Source organism: Lepus europaeus, chromosome 1, assembly GCF_033115175.1.
Source record: "Lepus europaeus isolate LE1 chromosome 1, mLepTim1.pri, whole genome shotgun sequence".
NCBI lineage: Eukaryota > Metazoa > Chordata > Mammalia > Lagomorpha > Leporidae > Lepus > Lepus europaeus.
In genome coordinates, this window is record NC_084827.1 from 64,963,711 (window position 1) to 64,980,154 (window position 16,444).

Here is a 16,444-nt window from a genome sequence, read left to right on the forward strand (position 1 = left end):
AGCCATCTGGGCAATGAACCAGTAGATGGAAGACCTCTCTCGGTGTCTCCCTCTATCTGTAACTCTGACTTCCAGATAAGCAAACAAATGTCTTTAAAAAACTTTTTAAAAAGACTGAAGTACATGGGCGTGACCTCCTAATCTTGTGGTCATCAGCACACATCAGCTGGCTGATAACGTTTCTAGGGATGTGCTGCAGAAACAGAAGAGTAAGCCTTCGCTTCTTGCTCTTTCTGGTTGAACAGATCTGGGGGGTGAGGGGGAGCGGAGACAGGAGGAGAAAAAGCTCCTTCTAAGGCTTGTGTTCTCGAGTCCTTTAATTCTGGCAAAAGCATGGGTAGCTTCAAATGCCGTGACCAAGATTCTGATGAAACCAAGTCTACGATAGGAAACACATAGAAAATTTTCAATGTTTTTACTCTACTCAAATTTGAAAAGATCTTAATAACAATATTCAGTGATGCAGCCACTGTTACATACTGGGATTATTTTTTTAAGATTGATTTATTTATTTGAAAGGCAGAGTTACAGAGAGAGAGAGTGAGAGATATGGAGAAAGATCTTCCATGCCCTGGTTCACTCCCCAAATGGCCACATCTGCTGAGGCTGGATCAGGCCAAAACTAGGAGCCAGGAGCTTTGTCTGGTCTCCCTTGTGGATGCAGGGGCCCAAGCACTTGGGCCATCTCTCTGTTGTTTTCCCAGGCCATTAGCAGGGAGTTGGATTAGAAGAGGAGCAGCCAGGACTTGAACCAGTGCCCATATGGGATGCCGGCGCTGCCGCAGCAGTTTAACCCACTGTGCTACAGCGCCAGCCCCTCTCATATACTGTTTGAGAGAAAATAGGAGTGCCACCTGCCTGGAAAGGGATTTGCTATTATGAATTAAGACTCTTAAAATTGTTCTTGCCCAGGGTCCATCAAATGCCACTTTAATAAACTGTTGTAAGAAAACAGCCTAAAATGCAAACAATAATTTGTGCATAGGACTATTCACCATAGCATCACATTAAGTGGGAAAAAATAACCACTCAGAAACAATTTTTAAAACGTCCCCAAAATGGCTAAAATTCCAACAGTAAGGTAACCATGAAGTAAATTATGATTATATTCAAATGATTATATTCAAAATCAGAAATATTGAGTAGTCTGACATTATATTTATTGTTTTTCTTAATAATTTGCAAAAAATGCTTGGGGTACTATATCAAGAGAATAGAATAACAGGATCCCACACCATATGGATGATAGGTTGTCAACTACTGCGTTATAATGTACCAAGGAAAGAGACCAGCAAGAAATAAGAGCATCGTTAGCAGTTAATTTTAGATAGTTGAGTTACAAGTGATTGTCATTTTTTTCCCTTTACACCTGTTTTCTCCTTTCCTGTGTTTTAAATTACTGTCCAGGGTTGACGAAATCATTGCCAAAGAAAAGTCTATTAAAACTCTCAGAAATGAAACACACTTCAGTTCACACCCCTGCCCCAGCCCAGCCCCAGCCCAGCCCCAGCCCAGCACAGGTGCTGCCCGGGGAAGCAGGGGCCACCTGGGGGAGGTGGGTGGAGAGCCTGCAGGGCAGGGGTGAGACGGTCACTGTTTTCCTGAGCCCAGCGCCTGGGAGAAGGCTCGGCTGCTGGTTCCTGCCAGGGAGCCTGTGAGAGGTCAGTGCAGTGTGGCAGGCTCCGAGCAGGCAGGTGGGCAGATGGGCAGGTGGGCAGGTGCTCCCAGCCCTGGCTGCACGGCACACTCACCTAACAAGCATCTCCGACTCCCCTGCCCTCCACCGGGGCTCTGTGGTGACTGCTGTGCAGCCAGGCCCTGGAAGCAGCATTTGTCGGCTCTCAACCTGATTCTCTTTTTCCCACTGCTGAGACATGCTGGGAAATGAGCCCAGCAAGAGAAAGGCCAGAGATGGCAAGCAGGGTCCAGGGTGCCTGAGCCTGAGAGCGGGATTGCCCAGCATCCCCAGCCCGTGGTCTCCCCTGGGCAAAGGCTTGGAGACCACAGCAGGTGGCAGCCCCACACTGAGCTGCCATCCCACGGAGTCTCGGGCAGGCAGCCACTCATTTCGGCCCCCAGGACAGACAGCAGGGCTGAGACAACAGCAGAACTTCACAGGTGCAGAGATGCAGAGAGGCAGTGACACGGCCAGACCCCCTTTTCTTAAGAACTTAACTTGTTTATTTTGTGATACCTAGAGACACACGCAGCTGAGCGACTTCCGTTTCCCCTTGTGGCAACATGCGTAAGCTCCTGCAGAAGCATCTCCCGACACAAGCAGGAGAGTGACATTGGGACAATCAATACTCTTATTCAGATTTACCCAGTCTTACTCACACTCAGTGGTGTGTATGCATTTAGTTCTATATGATGTGATCACCTGTGTAGGTTTGCATATCTGCCCCCAAGTCAAGATACCCAGCGGCTCCATCCCTCTTCTAACCGCACGTCCTTGGCAACCATAGAGCTGTTCTCCATCCGTAGAACTGTGAATGCTACGTACAAGGAACCCCGCTGCGCGTACCCTCTCCAGTGGCTGCTTTTCCCTCTGCTTGACTCCCTCGGCGCTCTTCCAGATGGCTGTGTGTATCAATAGTTCCTTTTCACTGCTGAGTACTACACCAGAGTTTGTGAAGCCGTCTGCCCGTTGATGGGCATCCGGGCTTTCTCCAGGGTAGGGCCATCATGCCAAAGTCACCATCCTATTCCTTTTTCTTGCTGCTTCCCCTGTTTCTCATCCCCCTGTGTCTCTTTTCTCATCTCCCCTTGGGTCAGGATTCACATCTGGGGCATTTGCAATATTTTCAGTACATCTCTCGAGTTTTGGTCATAGTTGCCCTGGAGGCTGCACTGTAAGTACGTGATTGATTGTCACGTGAGTCCGGTGGCGTCACATTTTTCCTACTGCCAGGGACGTGTGGAACCTCCACTCTATTTGGGTTCCTTCATCCTTCCCACTTTTAAGTATTGTCTTGAGACGCAGACGATGCTGTAACTGTTGTCTCAATCATGAAATATGCTTTACAAACTTCATAAAACTCTGAGCCCCACGGTTTTAGATGAGAAGCCTGCTGTCGCTTGCATTGCTGTTTTCCTACAGATACTGAACTGTTTCTCTCCCTCCAACCGCCGTCAAGATTCTTTGTGTTCAGTGTTCAGAAGTTTCAGTGTGATGTGTCTTGACAAGAATTTCTTTATAGCTGACACATATGAGCTCTGCTCAGCTTGAACTTTATGTTCACATCTTTCATCTAATATGGAATGTTTTCAGCCGTTATTTCTCCAAATAATTCTTCCAGTCCTCTTGACTGCCAATGGAACCAACGTTGGTTCTTTGGTTATTGTCCCATAATTCCTTGAGGCTTTGTTAATTTTTTAAAGATGTGTTTATTCATTTATTTGAAATTCAGGGGTACAGAGAGAGAAGGAGACACACACACACACACACAGACAGATCTTCCATCTGCTGGTTCACTCCTCAGATGGGCATAATGGCCAGGGCTGGGCCAGACCAAAGTCAGGAGCCAGGAGCTTCATCCAGGTCTCCCATGTGGGTGACAGGGGTCCAAACACTGATGCCATCTTCCATTGCTTTCCCAAACCATTAGCAGGGAGCTGGATTGGAAGTGGAGCAGCTGAGACTCGAACCAGTGCCCATATGGATGCCAGCACTGCAGACAGTGGCCTTACCTGTTATGCCACAATGCTGGCCCTAGTTCTTTTTTTTTACATCCATTTGCACTATACTCCAGATTAAATGAACTCAATAATTCTGTCCACAAGTTCATTGGTTTGTCCCCTGCCATCTCTGCTCTACTCTTGGCTTTTTATTTTTATTTCTGTTAATAGTTTTTTTTTCAGTTGTAATTTTTATTACTTCTATTGCCTTGTTGAACTTTTCTAGTTTTGAAATTTGTTTCAAGAGAATTTGAAAATGCTTGTTGAAGCATGCTTAGGGTGGCTACTTTAAAATCCTTGCCAGATAATTTCAGCACCTGTTTCATCTCTGCATTGGCATCCTTTTTAAAAGATTTATTTATTTATTTATTTATTTGAAAGTCAGAGTTACAGATAGAGAGAGAGAGAGAGAGAATCTTCCATCCACTGGTTCACCCCACAGATGGCTGCAAGCCCTGAACCAGACTGAAGCCAGGAGCCAGGAGCTTCTTCCAGGTCTCCCACATGGGTGCAGGGGCCCAAGCACTTGAGCCATCCTCTGCTGCTTTCCCAGGCGTATTAGCTGGCAGATGGATTGGAAGTGGAGCAGCTGAGACTTGAACCAGCACCTACACGAGACACCTGCATCACAGGTGGCAGCTTTACCTGCTACACCACACCGCCAGCCTCGTGTTGGCATCTTGAGTTTCTTCTTACGTTCGAGTTTGGCTGTTCCTGGGTTTTGGTAGGATGAGTGATTTTCTTGCCAAACCCTTGACATTAGCTCTAATATTATGGGACTGTTTGTACCACTGAAGATTTATTCAGCAGTGAGTCACCTACTTCAGTTCAGCACGCAGGTCCTGAACTCCTCGTGTGGCCTGTGGTTCCCATAAGGGTCTCCTGTTTGATGTTTCCCTGCATTATTTTGGTCTGCTTGGTTCATCCGGTTCTGCTGGAGCTTCCACAGAGACCCTGCTGGCGCTCGACGAGGCAGACTTGCCCCAGGCCCAGCCACTTGGTGCCACTAAGGAGGTGGAAGAGTTCTCCCAGTGTGTGGGAATAGCACTGGGCCACTGGCTGCAGTGGGATCCACCCAGACATCCAACAAGGTACAAGAGGGGAGTCTCGGGCCGAGTGAGGAGGAGCACGTCCCCTGGTCACTTGGAGCTCTGGCCCACACTTACAGGTGCTGCCACGTCCCCTGGGATTTACAGTAGCACTGCCTTTCACCTGGGGGGGGGGGGGTGGAGCCAGCCCACCTGGACGGGTGCCTTCTGCTGGGTGTGGCTGTGAGGAACCTGCTCCTCTGCTTGTCCTCCAGCCCTGGGTCTCAAACCAGCCCACCCTCCTCCTCTTCAGCCTCTCAGCCTCCTCCTTCAGCTGTCTCCGGTGCCATTGCCAGCAGGGTGCAGCCTTGGTCTGCACACCTTGTCTGGACCAGAACTGCAGCCCTGCTCTCGTTCCTCCATCTGTCTGCTTCAGAGCCCAGCGCACGTGGAGCAGAGAAAAAACTGATGGAATCCCAGTCTGAGCCCATAATTGTTGGGGCTTTCTTGTATGCCTCAGCTTCGGTGTATGAAGTTTAAATTTTCACACAGTGGAGAGGGCAGCATCAGGACCGCACCTCCCTCTCCCCAGCATCCCAAGGGGCATTGGTGGCATTGCAGAATTCTCAATTCTTTGAGAGTCCCCAGGGGATGCCACTGCAATACAGAAGGGGTTGCGTATGGGAAGCAGCTGGGTCCTGGGTCTCAGACCGGCACGGCCTGCCATGACGGGCCCTGGGAGCCAGCTGTTACAGGGTCACCACGAGGAACCACCCTGCCCAGTCCAGATCTGCAAGTTCTGTGTCCCCACTGGGCCCCATCCATCTCGGCCACGAACAGATCCAGGGGTCCCTCCTGCACTGACTGGACAGCCCTGGGTTAAATCTGTCCAGAGACCCCCACGCAGACGCACCTACTTCCACTGCGACATGTGGAGAGAGGAAAGATTCAGAAAACGCTCACCGCTGAGCCAAGCCCGCGCGAGGAGCCGGCGGCCAGACACAAACACAAAGCCGGGACTGGCCGTGGGGAGCTGAACGTAGGCTCACGAGCCCACACGCACGCAAGCCAGCGCTGCCTTCAGCCGCACAGGCAAACACCAGGAGGAGGAGGTGCAAATGAGACGGGGCGTGTTAGCACACTTCAAAACAAAGGCTGTGAGAGGGGAACAAGGGCCCTAGAGGACACAAAACACAGGCAAGAGGGGCCCAGGGCAGAGACACAGAAATCACAGAGCCCGCCAGGCAGGGGCGCATGCCCACAAGTGGCAAGGTAGAGGACCTCACCAGCAGCCAGCCTGTCACTGTCCCTTGCTCAGCCTCAGCTTCCCTACCTGTGAAATGGGAGCATGACGCTCAGAGCCTATGCGACCCAGAGAAGTAACACGTGGAGGAGACCAGTCTGGGGAGGGCGTGGCACCCAGTGGGAGGAGCCATGACCTGGTCGCCAGTGGGCTGATGTCGACACGGAGCTGTCTGCCAATCAGCGGCCTCGCTTAGGCTTGCTTCACAGAGCTCAGGGAGAGGGAGGAACTTGCTGGGGGCACACAGCTGGGCCGAGGGAGCTGGGCTGAGAACCACACCCTTACTTCGACAGCCACTTCTGACTGGCACATGGCCGACTCCAAGACCCTTCTCCCTGGGTCCTCCAAGCCAAGGGGGCTCCAGGGGCCAGCATGAGGGCTGAAGGGGTGTCCCACACCCCCTAACTCACCCAAAACCCAAAACTCAAGGGCCAAGCCCCCTACCCAAAGGCCCTTGCCCAGCCCAGGCTAGCCCCAGGAACACAGGAGGCAGCTTCCCAGTGCTGCAGGAGCAAGCTCAGGGCGGAGCCGACACACGCGCCCTTGCCCAGCCTTCCAGACCTCGGATGCTCAGCTCTGGAGGCAGCTGGCTCCGTGACCTTGGCGGGTGACCTCGTCTGGCTTTCACAAAGGGAGCTGCGGCAGAGGCAGGTGCCTGTGGGTTAGCCACGCCGCCCGCCAAGGCCTCTGCCCCAGGCCAGCACTCCTGCCCACAACACTGGCTCCTGTCACAGGCCCCAGGGGATCTGAGCTGCACGCCATGCCGTCGCTTCAGGACAGAGAGCAAGGGGCCTCCCTCCCGCCAGCCGTGGCTGCCATAGCCACATCCCCAGTGCCAGCCTTCAGCAACGTGGGCGAGTCCATCCTTGTGCATGTGCTGTGGAGTTAAAGCAGGTGCTGTGGCCACCTGCGTGCCCGGCAGCCTTCTGGGGGGGTGGGGGGAGGACTGTGGGCTGCTCCTGCTGCTGCTCCAAGTCCCTGCACCAGGGCCTGCCCCACCCCCCACGAATGTTGAGGCACCACAAAATCCCCTCTGCACAGGAGGGCGGCAGCAGAGAGAAAGGGAGAACAAAAGGGCCACCAGCACGCTGTTCCTGGGAGCACAGTGAGAAGTGGGCTCACGGCTGCGACCTTGCAGCCTGGGCTGGGAAGAGATGAGCCCCCACCCCACAGCACCCCAGGACAGGCAGCGCCCTGCTGGCCCAGGACCCTCTCTCAAACCCGGTGCCCCTCTCCATAAAGCACCCACTGGCACTGCCTAGAAGGGGCTGGCCCCAGCAACCTTGGAGGTTAGCAAGCAGAGCCATCAGTATCAGGCGAGATGAGTTAAGAAAGAGCAAACGGGGCTGGGCAGCCAGGCAGGGCCAGGGCACCAGAGCACGCTGGACAGACAGAAGAGAGAGGCAAGCCTGGCCCAGCCCCACCAGCAGGGCAGGAGCTGCCAGGAGGGTGCAGGCATGGCCACGCCTCCCCAGGGCTCCCCAGGACTGAGGCCTCCTTCCCCCACCCCACGTCTCGGACCCCAGTGGCTCCAGGGTCGGGGCAGGGCAGTACAAGCCCACGTGTCTCTTTCCCTTTGGGAGGCTCCCCACCCCCACCCCATCTGGGCTGCGGCCCTCCTGGACAGAGAACACAATGGCACAAATCTGGGGTACAGGGGGCCCCGATGGACACTGCACATGGTCCTGCCCCACCCCACCCCCGCCGCCCCCACTCACACACACCCTCCCAGCACTGACATTCCGGAAGGCAAGTCCCAGCAGAAGTTCCAGGGAGAGCCAGGCCAAGGCCCCTGGGGGAACAGTGAGCCTGGCCACACCCCACTAAGCTGGCAGAACGTGCCCGGCCTGGCCAGCGAGCCGTGCCCCGGGGAGCAGGGTGGGCTCGCTGGGACACGCTTCCCATACAGGCCTGGAGGCACGAAGAGTGCAAGTGTGTGAGTGGCCAGCCTCCGTGCACAGTGTCCGGGCCCAACAGGGGAAAAGCCACTCCAGGTTCCCCATCCCACCCCCACCCCCACCCCCGTGGGCCACAGCCAAGGCACAAACCTCAGCTCCTGGGAGTAGGGGGAGGACAGATGGGGGCCACGCTGGCTCCAGCAGAATTGCTGGGACTCTGCTTAACCAACGCCTATTCCCACCACCTTCTCCCCAAAAAGGACTCAACAAGGGCCTTGAACCCCAACAAGACAGAGCACAAAGGGACCGGACAGCAAGGACACAGGCAGAGGGGCTGCAGGTCCAGCGGGGCTCTGCACCTCCAGCCGCAGCCCCCCACCCCCAGCCAGTGAGGACCCCCCTCCCCCCTCCCCGCGAGCAGAGCCAGAAGGGGAGCCCCTCCCGCCTGCCATGGACAGGGCCTTCAAGGGCTCACGGGAAGCCAGGCAGGGCAGCAGGTGTCCCAGGCCTCATGCTGGACAGCCGCATCTTCCCCAGGGGGCCACGGGAAGACCCCAGGCAGGCCGCGGTGCACTGGACTCAGCTACCTCGTACAGGAGGACAGCCCTGCGTGGGAAAGCAGCTGGACAGGCAGCTGCAGCCTGGGCCACGCGAGGCCAGCCAGCAGCACAGGGCCGACGGTTACCGCCGGCATCCCAGCCCAGGGTCCGGGCCGGCCCCTTCACAGGCCACGCAGATCCCGCCGCGATCCCGCGTGCCCTTTCAAAGTTTGTCCCCCAAGCCAAATCTCTGTTGGCCCAGCCGCGGGGAGCGGGGCCGGCTCCGAGGACAGAAGCAGCTGCCCTCCTCCTCCTCCCCCCACCCCCGACTCCTCTTCCCGCTCGGACGCAACAATGGGCAGCCGACCGAAAGAGACCCGGGGCAGCGAGTGTGGAAAAAATCCCCCACTTTTTTTTTTTTTTTTTTTTTTTTTTGCAATGTCAACCGCGGGGTGCTCTGCGAGCCGGCGGCTGCGGCGCTGCCCCCGCGCGTCCGCCCGCGGGACTGCAGCCGGGGTGGGAGGGGCGCCGCGGTTGATCTGCTGGTTCTCAGACGCCGAGGACGCACGGCGGGGTAGGGAATTACGCGTCCCTCCCAAAGCTGGTAGCGGGGTGTGGGGCAGCCTGGCATTCCCGGGGCAGCTGGTTGATATCGGATCCTCCCAGTCTGCCACCGGCCCAGGCTCCCTTTTTTTCTTTTTCTTTTTTTCCTCTGGCCGTAAGTCCGGGATCCTACGTGAAACCACTGATGGAGGGGACCTCCAGGGCACAGGGAACATCAGAGCTGCGACTCCTGTGCCCTAGGCTCCGCGGATCCCGCGGGCCGGCGCTGACCGCTGCCGGCTCTGCGCCCTCCCGCGTGCTCCAGATCGATCTCGGGGCTGGAAGGAGCCGTGGCTGCTCGCCCCTGGGTCACCCAGGGGGAGAGGGGCAACAGCAAGTGGACAGACAGCTCGTGCCGGTGCCAGGTGCCCCGTGACCCCTTCCCAGGGAGCCCACGGCAGCGTTCCCCTAAGGGATGACAACAGCAGGCGCAGTCCCCAAAGCTGCCGGGAGAAACCTGCCCAGTCAGGCGGCACAGCGACAGCCTGCCCCCACCTTGCCCCCTGAGTCACGGTAGCTTGCCGCATGGCCAACGGCTCACCTGCCTCCTTGACTCCTTGCCTCCATGGGCTCCCGGCTCCTGGGCGGGGCTTGAGTCCAAGGGGAAGGCCGAGTGGAATCCTGCAGCCTCTTAGTAAGAGTTTCTGCCTCCTAAGAGAGTTCTGGAATGAAAGGGCTTCCCCAACTAGGGAGGGAGTTCCCCATCAGCCACCCTGGCCGTTGCGAAGCTTGGTTAAATGGCCTCAGTTTCCCCACTGGGACAGTGAGGTCATCCTATTGTGAGGCTACAGTCCGCACACGGAGGGTCTCCTTGAGTTCTCAGAAGTGCACCAGCCTTCTGCCCAACGCCCCGGGCCCACCCACATCCCCGGTCCCGCAGCAGCAATCGCCTCCGTCACCAAGAGCGGAGACGCAGCCCCTGCCCCTGGCCTGGGAGCTACAGGGAATGCAGGGGTGAGTAAGGGTGAGTAAGACCCTGGAGCCAGGGTCATAACCTCTTCAAACCTCAGTTGTCTCACCTGTAAAATGGGTACTGTAGGGGCTGGCGCTGTGGCTGATCGGGTAAAGCCACTGCCTGCAGTGCCAGCATCCCTTATGGGTGCTGGTTCGGGTCCCAGCTGCTCTACTTCCAACCCAGCTCTCTGCTATGGCCTGGAAAAGCAGTAGAAGATGGCCCAAATCCTTGGGCCCCAGCACCTGTGTGAGAGACCTGGAAGAAGCTCCTGGCTCCTGGCTTCGGATCAGCACAGCTCTGGCCATTGTGGCCATTTGGGGAGTGAACCAGAGGATGGAAGAACTCTCCCTCTCTCTCTGCCTCTTCCTCTCTGTAGCTCTGCCTTCCAAATACATAAACATAAATCTTTTTTAAAAAATGAGTACCCACAGGTACTGGAAATGTCCTAGGGACCATGCCTGGCACCCAGGAGCTCTGGGTAAAGAACAACTGGGTGTACAGGCTGCCACTTGGTAGAAAGGGGCGCCCTGATCAAGGACTCCAGGTGGGCTCCCCCAGGGCCGTTCTGCCTCCAGGCCTCAGCCACAGACTGCAGCCCCTCCCCGGCACCCCTGGGTGCCTCCTCACAGCAGGAATTCAGCATTACTGGGGGGGAGGGGGCTAAGCGAGCTGCCCCCAGGCTCCATAAGCAGGAATTGGGTCACACAAAGGACACGTCCCAAAGGCGCTGGGTGGCTGCAGCTCTGCTCCTGGTGCAGCGCCCGCCTGCCCAGAGCAACATCCGCTCCCCGCACCCCGTTTTGTGGTCTCCTGTGTCCTCTTTGGCTGGGGTTGGGGTATCTGGGTTTTTCCTGTTCTCAGGGTTTGCTTCCACAGGGACTTCCTGGTGTGTTTATATATATATAAAAGCAGCTTTACCAAGGTCCAATGGTCATGCAAATACCACCGTGGACAGGCCGGAGCCAGGCCGGAGCCAGGCAAGCAGGAGCTGGGGATTGCTCCTGGATGCTCACAATTTTTAAATACCGCCTCCATTTTTTTCCCTAACTTTTTCATTGGCGTGTAATAAACTTAAAGAGAGAGAAAAAAAATGTACCCAAGCTGAAAATCCTTTCCACCAAGAAAAGACTGCGCGCGAAAAGCGGGGTCCGCGGGGCTCCCGCCCAACGGGGCCCTAACGCCCCGGGCACGGCAGCCCATCTGGGCCGTGGCTGAGCGCCCCAGGCCTCCTTCCCCTTCCCGGCCCTGGCCCCAGCGCCCCTCGGTCCCTCCCAGGGCAGCCTGGCCAGTGCGTTGCGGACTTGCCGGTGCCCAGCCCGCAAGGTCAAGGCCTTTCGTTCCGAGGAGGGAGGCTGGGGAGGCCACCCCGGGCCGGGACCCGGGGAGGAGGGGGGCACCCAGGGCGCCGGCCGCAGCGCCACCCCTCGGGCCGCGGTGCCACCCTCGCCTCGGCTCTTTGCGCCCCAGCTCCTCTGCCTCCCCTCTGCGGGCTGGAACCAGCTCGGCGCCCGGGACCGCCCGCGTCGGAGCGCCGCCGCCCCGCGTCCAGCAGCGCCCTGCGGGGGCCCCCCCGCGCTCCGGGGGCGGGGCCGAGGACCGGAGCGGGCGGCGACGGCAAGCGGCGCCGCGGGGGCGGGCCGGGGGCGGGCCGGGGCGGGGCGGCGGCGGACTGCGGAGACGCGGCGGCGCGCGGGGCGGCGCAGAGCGTTCTCGGCGCGGAGCGGAGCGGGCCAGCGCGGGGGGCGCGCGCGCGCGGGCCGGGGCCGGGGCCGGGGCGAGCCGGAGCCGAGGCGGAGGTCGGGCTCGGGAGCCAGGAGCCCGGGGCCGGGATCGTGGGGGCAGCCATGGCGCCGCGGAGGGCCGGGGCCCGCGCCGCTGCGGGCGGCCTGGGCGCCGCGTAGCCGGGCCGGGCCGGAGCGGGGCGGCGGCGGCGGCGCCCGCGCCCGCGCCCCCCGCCCTCCGGGCCCCGCGCCCCGCGCCGCGGCGGCCGGCGATGGTGACACATGCGGCGGCGGCGCGCCGGCGGCAGGACCATGGTTGAGCGCGCCAGCAAGTTCGTGCTGGTGGTGGCGGGCTCGGCGTGCTTCATGCTCATCTTGTACCAGTACGCGGGCCCGGGGCTGAGCCTGGGCGCGCCCGGCGGCCGCGCGCCGCCCGACGACCTGGACTTGTTCCCCACGCCCGACCCACACTACGAGAAGAAGTACTACTTCCCGGTGCGCGAGCTGGAGCGCTCGCTGCGCTTCGACATGAAGGGGGACGACGTGATCGTCTTCTTGCACATCCAGAAGACGGGCGGCACCACCTTCGGCCGCCACCTCGTGCAGAACGTGCGCCTCGAGGTGCCTTGCGACTGCCGGCCCGGCCAGAAGAAGTGCACCTGCTACCGGCCCAACCGCCGTGAGACCTGGCTCTTCTCCCGCTTCTCCACCGGCTGGAGCTGCGGGCTGCACGCCGACTGGACCGAGCTCACCAACTGCGTGCCGGGCGTGCTGGACCGCCGCGACCCCGCCGCGCTGCGAACCCCCAGGTGAGCGCCCGCCGCTGGACGGCACCGTCGGGGGCCCCCCGCCCCCACACGCGCGCGCGACTGCGCCCCCAGAGCCGGTTCTGCTCCCCGCCCCTTCCGACCTGCCCCAGTGGCCCCAGCTCGTATGCTCTGGCCGGCGGCCGCCCCCTGCCCTCTGACCGGGCTCTCATAACCGCCTCTGCGCGTCCCTGCCTGGCTGCGGTGCCCGAGCTCCCCGCAGGGTCACCGCCCGCTGCCCTCACCTCTGTGCGCCCGCCCGGCGGGCTTGAGAGCCGATCCGCCTAGGCTGTGGATCCAGGCTGGTCCCGCGGGTCTGCCTGCGGGGTGGGGGCGTCACGGTGGTGCGTGTAGCCCACCTGGAGTGTTCGCTTCCCGCAGCCTTCTAGTACCAAAAGTGAAAGTAAGAGAATTGAGGCACCTGTGCACCCGTGGTGCCCCCTGCCTTCAGGGGGGCGGGGAGGCGCTGCCTGCCGGTGTGTGCAGGTAGAACAAAGGCCCTGTGTGACCTGAGGCTGGGGGCGGAGAGGAGGCAGGGCTGCCTGCCTGTCCTCCCCAGACGGCAGAGAACAACAAAAGCTACCTTTTGGGGGCTTTCTTCCCCAGGAACACAACGGCCAGGTGGGGAGCTGCTTGGGGGCACCTGTGCACCCAGGCATCTGGGGGCGGAGGGAGTCCTCCATTCCCCACTCCCATGCCCCCCATAGCTGTGGGAGTAGGGAGCCCAGGGTGGACCTGCGTGTGGGCAGAGGTGCGGGAGCAGCTTCCCTGGGGAGCACTTCCCGTGGGACCTGGCAGGTGCGGGCTGTCAAGGTGAGAGTTGGGATGGTTCCTTCCCAGGCCCGTGGGTCCCGGCTGCAGGCTGCGGGCTGCCCCTGCGGGCCAGAGCCAGGTCCTCTGCCTGCCTTTTGTTTCTCTGCCTTGTTTGCCTTGGGACTGAATTTGCAGCCTGGCTGGGGGTGGGCGCGGCTGTGGCTGGTGGAGGGGTGTCCTGTGGTGCCGTTGGGTCTAGCAGGTGCTGTTCTCAGGTGTGTCTGGGGGGGGTCCAGCCGTCAGGGTCCAGCCGTCGTCCTGGAGCTGAGCCCAGGCCACCGTGCGGCCGCCGCTGGGCAGCCGTTGGCCCTTCTCTTTCTGTGGTCTGTCTCAGACTGTCAGGAAACGGGGAGTCCTGCAGCTGGGGGGTCTCCCCACTTGCCTTTGGCTGTGCCTCCCCCCAAAAAAAACATGCTCCCAGCCCAAGAGGTGACGTTCTGGGCCTCTTAGGCCACGTTCCAAACTTGGCGCTGATGGAGCTGTCTGCCCAGGTCCTTGAAGCACATTCCTGCCGAGAGGACCCCCACACACACACCTCCCACCCCCTGGACCCAGCCACGATGTACTAGACTGAGCTGCGCTGGGGGCTACAGCCACCCTGCCTTCCAGACCAGATCCTGGGCTATAGGCTATAGGCTCTGGGCACTGACCAACCCCGACAGGCCTGGGAGGGCACCTCCCTGCCTGCAGTGGGGCCGCGGAGTAGGGTCATGGTCTTCCCTGCCGAGGGAGACGGAGTTGGTGGAGCAGAGCCCCGGAGGGGAGACTGTGTTGCACCTGCCAGGAGGCCGCCAGAGCCTTGGAAGTGAGCGTGCCCTGCAGAGGCAGCCGCAGCCCCAGAGAGCAGCCAAGATGCTCTGCCTGCAGCCCTGCCTCCCCCTGGTCCTCAGATGAGTGAGGGGCCCCGGCCTGCCCCACTTTGGAGCTGGCCTGCCAGAGCAGGAGACCCTGATCCACCCCTACCCCCCCCCCCAGCCCAGCCAGCAGTGGGAGGACCAGGTGGGGCAAACGGGCCCCAGGCCCATGGCTGGAGAGGGTAGGGGATGTGCATGGTCAAGAAGCCACTTGCCCAGCAGTATGGGAGGGGCTTCCAGGCCCTCCAGAGACCCCCCCCCTCCTCGGCCATCCGCTCTGGCAGTGGGCAGGGCCACCAGGCAGGTGACAGCAGCCTGTCCCCCTCTTTCTCTCCCTCCCTTCTTTGTGCCTGTCCTGGGGACTTGGTGGGTTGCTTGTTGAATGAGCTTCCTCAGGGGCTGTGTGTGTGGCAGCTCACCCGCGGAGGGCTCCGCACGGCTGCGCCGGGCAGGCAGCGTGTAGCCGAGGTGGGAAGGCACTTCCCCCCTTTCACCCAGGGACGGTGGAGCTGGGTGGTGTTGAGCGGAGCGTTGTGGTTTGCCCGGCCGTGCTGCGGCGTCTGCCCGCCCTCCTTGCGGCCGAGGGGAGGGGAGGGTGACCAACGTGGCTGGTGACCTCAGGATGGGGTAGGCTGGCTGGGTGTCCGCAGACAGGGGCCCTCTATTCTACCTAGCTGTGGCCCCAGGGGCTTCCCCAATCCCTGCTCAGCTTCTGGAACTTCTCCCCTGGTACCAGGGTCTGCAGTATTTGGGGGGAGCGAGGAGAGGTGGGCCCTAGGTGAAGGCTCCACTTGGGCTACTCTGAACAGGGCAGCGCATTCCGGTGACAGACAGACGGGATTCCAGCACCTTCCTGGAAAAGGTTTGGAGCTTCTAGCGGCTGGTAGTGCTGGCTGCCGTGCGAGAGAGGAGCGGGCTGTAAGCGAAGCGTCGGCCTGTCCCCCTGGGTCCTGTGTCCCCTGTGGGGGCTGCCTCGCCTGGGAGCTTTGAGAGCACCCAGGAAGGACACATTGCTGGCCAGCCTTGCAGAGCTGATGCCCATAGACAGCGGCGAGTGGCTGGCTGTTACGAAGGGCTGATGGGGCTGGTGTGTGGCTGCGCCTTCCCCTCCCTGTCTGCCTAAGGTGGGCTCGCAGCACCTGTGACGTCAGCCAGCAAAGGCAACACCCCCTGGAAGGAGAGAGCACCACGGAGACCAGAGTCCTTGATGCGTGGTCTCTCGGGACCTGCAGCTCCTGTTTGTCCACCTGCCCCTCCCCTCCCCCATCATCCTGAAGTCGGCTCAGGTTCCTGGTGCCCAGCCTGAGCTGTCCCTGTGCCCAGCAGGCCCTCCTCCCTCCCCCCACCGTACTCCCGGTTCCTCCTCTCCCTTTGGTCTCTGCTCGTTGCGCCCCTTCCTCCAGGAAGCAGCCCCTGACTGCTGTCCCTGGCACACGTACAGTACTTTGGTGCCAGTGTTGCCCTGTTGTTGTCTTGTTGGCACCAGTGAGAACTTTTCTTCCTTCCCCCGGAGTCTGGGCTCTGTTCCGCCTTTCCCTGGGAGCCAGGTTCAAGGAGCAGGCGTGGTTGCTGTGCTGTGCCCCGAGGTCCTCAGGGGCTCCGTCCTGGGGCAGGCCAGACGGGGGCCAGGCTTGCATCCCAGCACTTGCATCCCAGTAGCTGCTGCCCTGTCTGACAATTTGCAACCCTGCCTTTGTAACCCCCTTCTTCCTTAAGATCAGGGGCAATCCCACACGTGCAGTGGGGACAGCTGCTACCCGGAGCACGTGACTGAGGCCAGGCAACGGGACCTGGGACCCCGTCGGGGAGACAGCACGGCCTCTGATGGGCCGGGGACTCTGAGTTCAAGATGTCCCGAGTTACATTTCTGCTGAAGACAGAAAAGCTGTTGGAAAACCGCTGCTGCTTAAGCTGACCCACGAAAAGGCAGACTCCGGGCGGTTTGTCCACTGACTCATCCTCAGTGGCTCATCGGGCTTGTGCGGTCGTCACCGCGGTGTCACTAGTGTCGGCTGAAGCCCCAGAGGGTGAGCCAGGCCGGGGCTTCCTGTCCTAGGCACTTCGAGCGCATAGCCTGGGCCGTGATGAGCCGTGCATGTCCGCAGTGCTGGAGCAAGGATCGGCCCCAGCCCAGGGACTTGTCTGCTCCCTGGGTCGGCAAACCCCTTCCTGGTATGCACCTGGGGTCTGGCGGGGGCTAACAGGGAGGAAAGGCAAGGGCCTTGCTCTCCGGGCAGTAAGGGACC

General features: G+C 60.1%; 1 protein-coding gene across 1 annotated transcript in view; it reads left to right on the forward strand.

The window, feature by feature from the left end:
* Window positions 1-11,982: 11,982 nt before the first annotated feature.
* HS6ST1 (heparan sulfate 6-O-sulfotransferase 1) overlaps window positions 11,983-16,444 on the forward strand; it is a 45,221-nt gene continuing 40,759 nt past the window's right edge. The window contains exon 1 of the mRNA XM_062183120.1: window positions 11,983-12,534. Coding sequence (XP_062039104.1) covers window positions 12,008-12,534 — 527 coding nt within the window. The 5' untranslated portion in view covers window positions 11,983-12,007. The remainder of the gene's footprint in view (window positions 12,535-16,444) is intronic.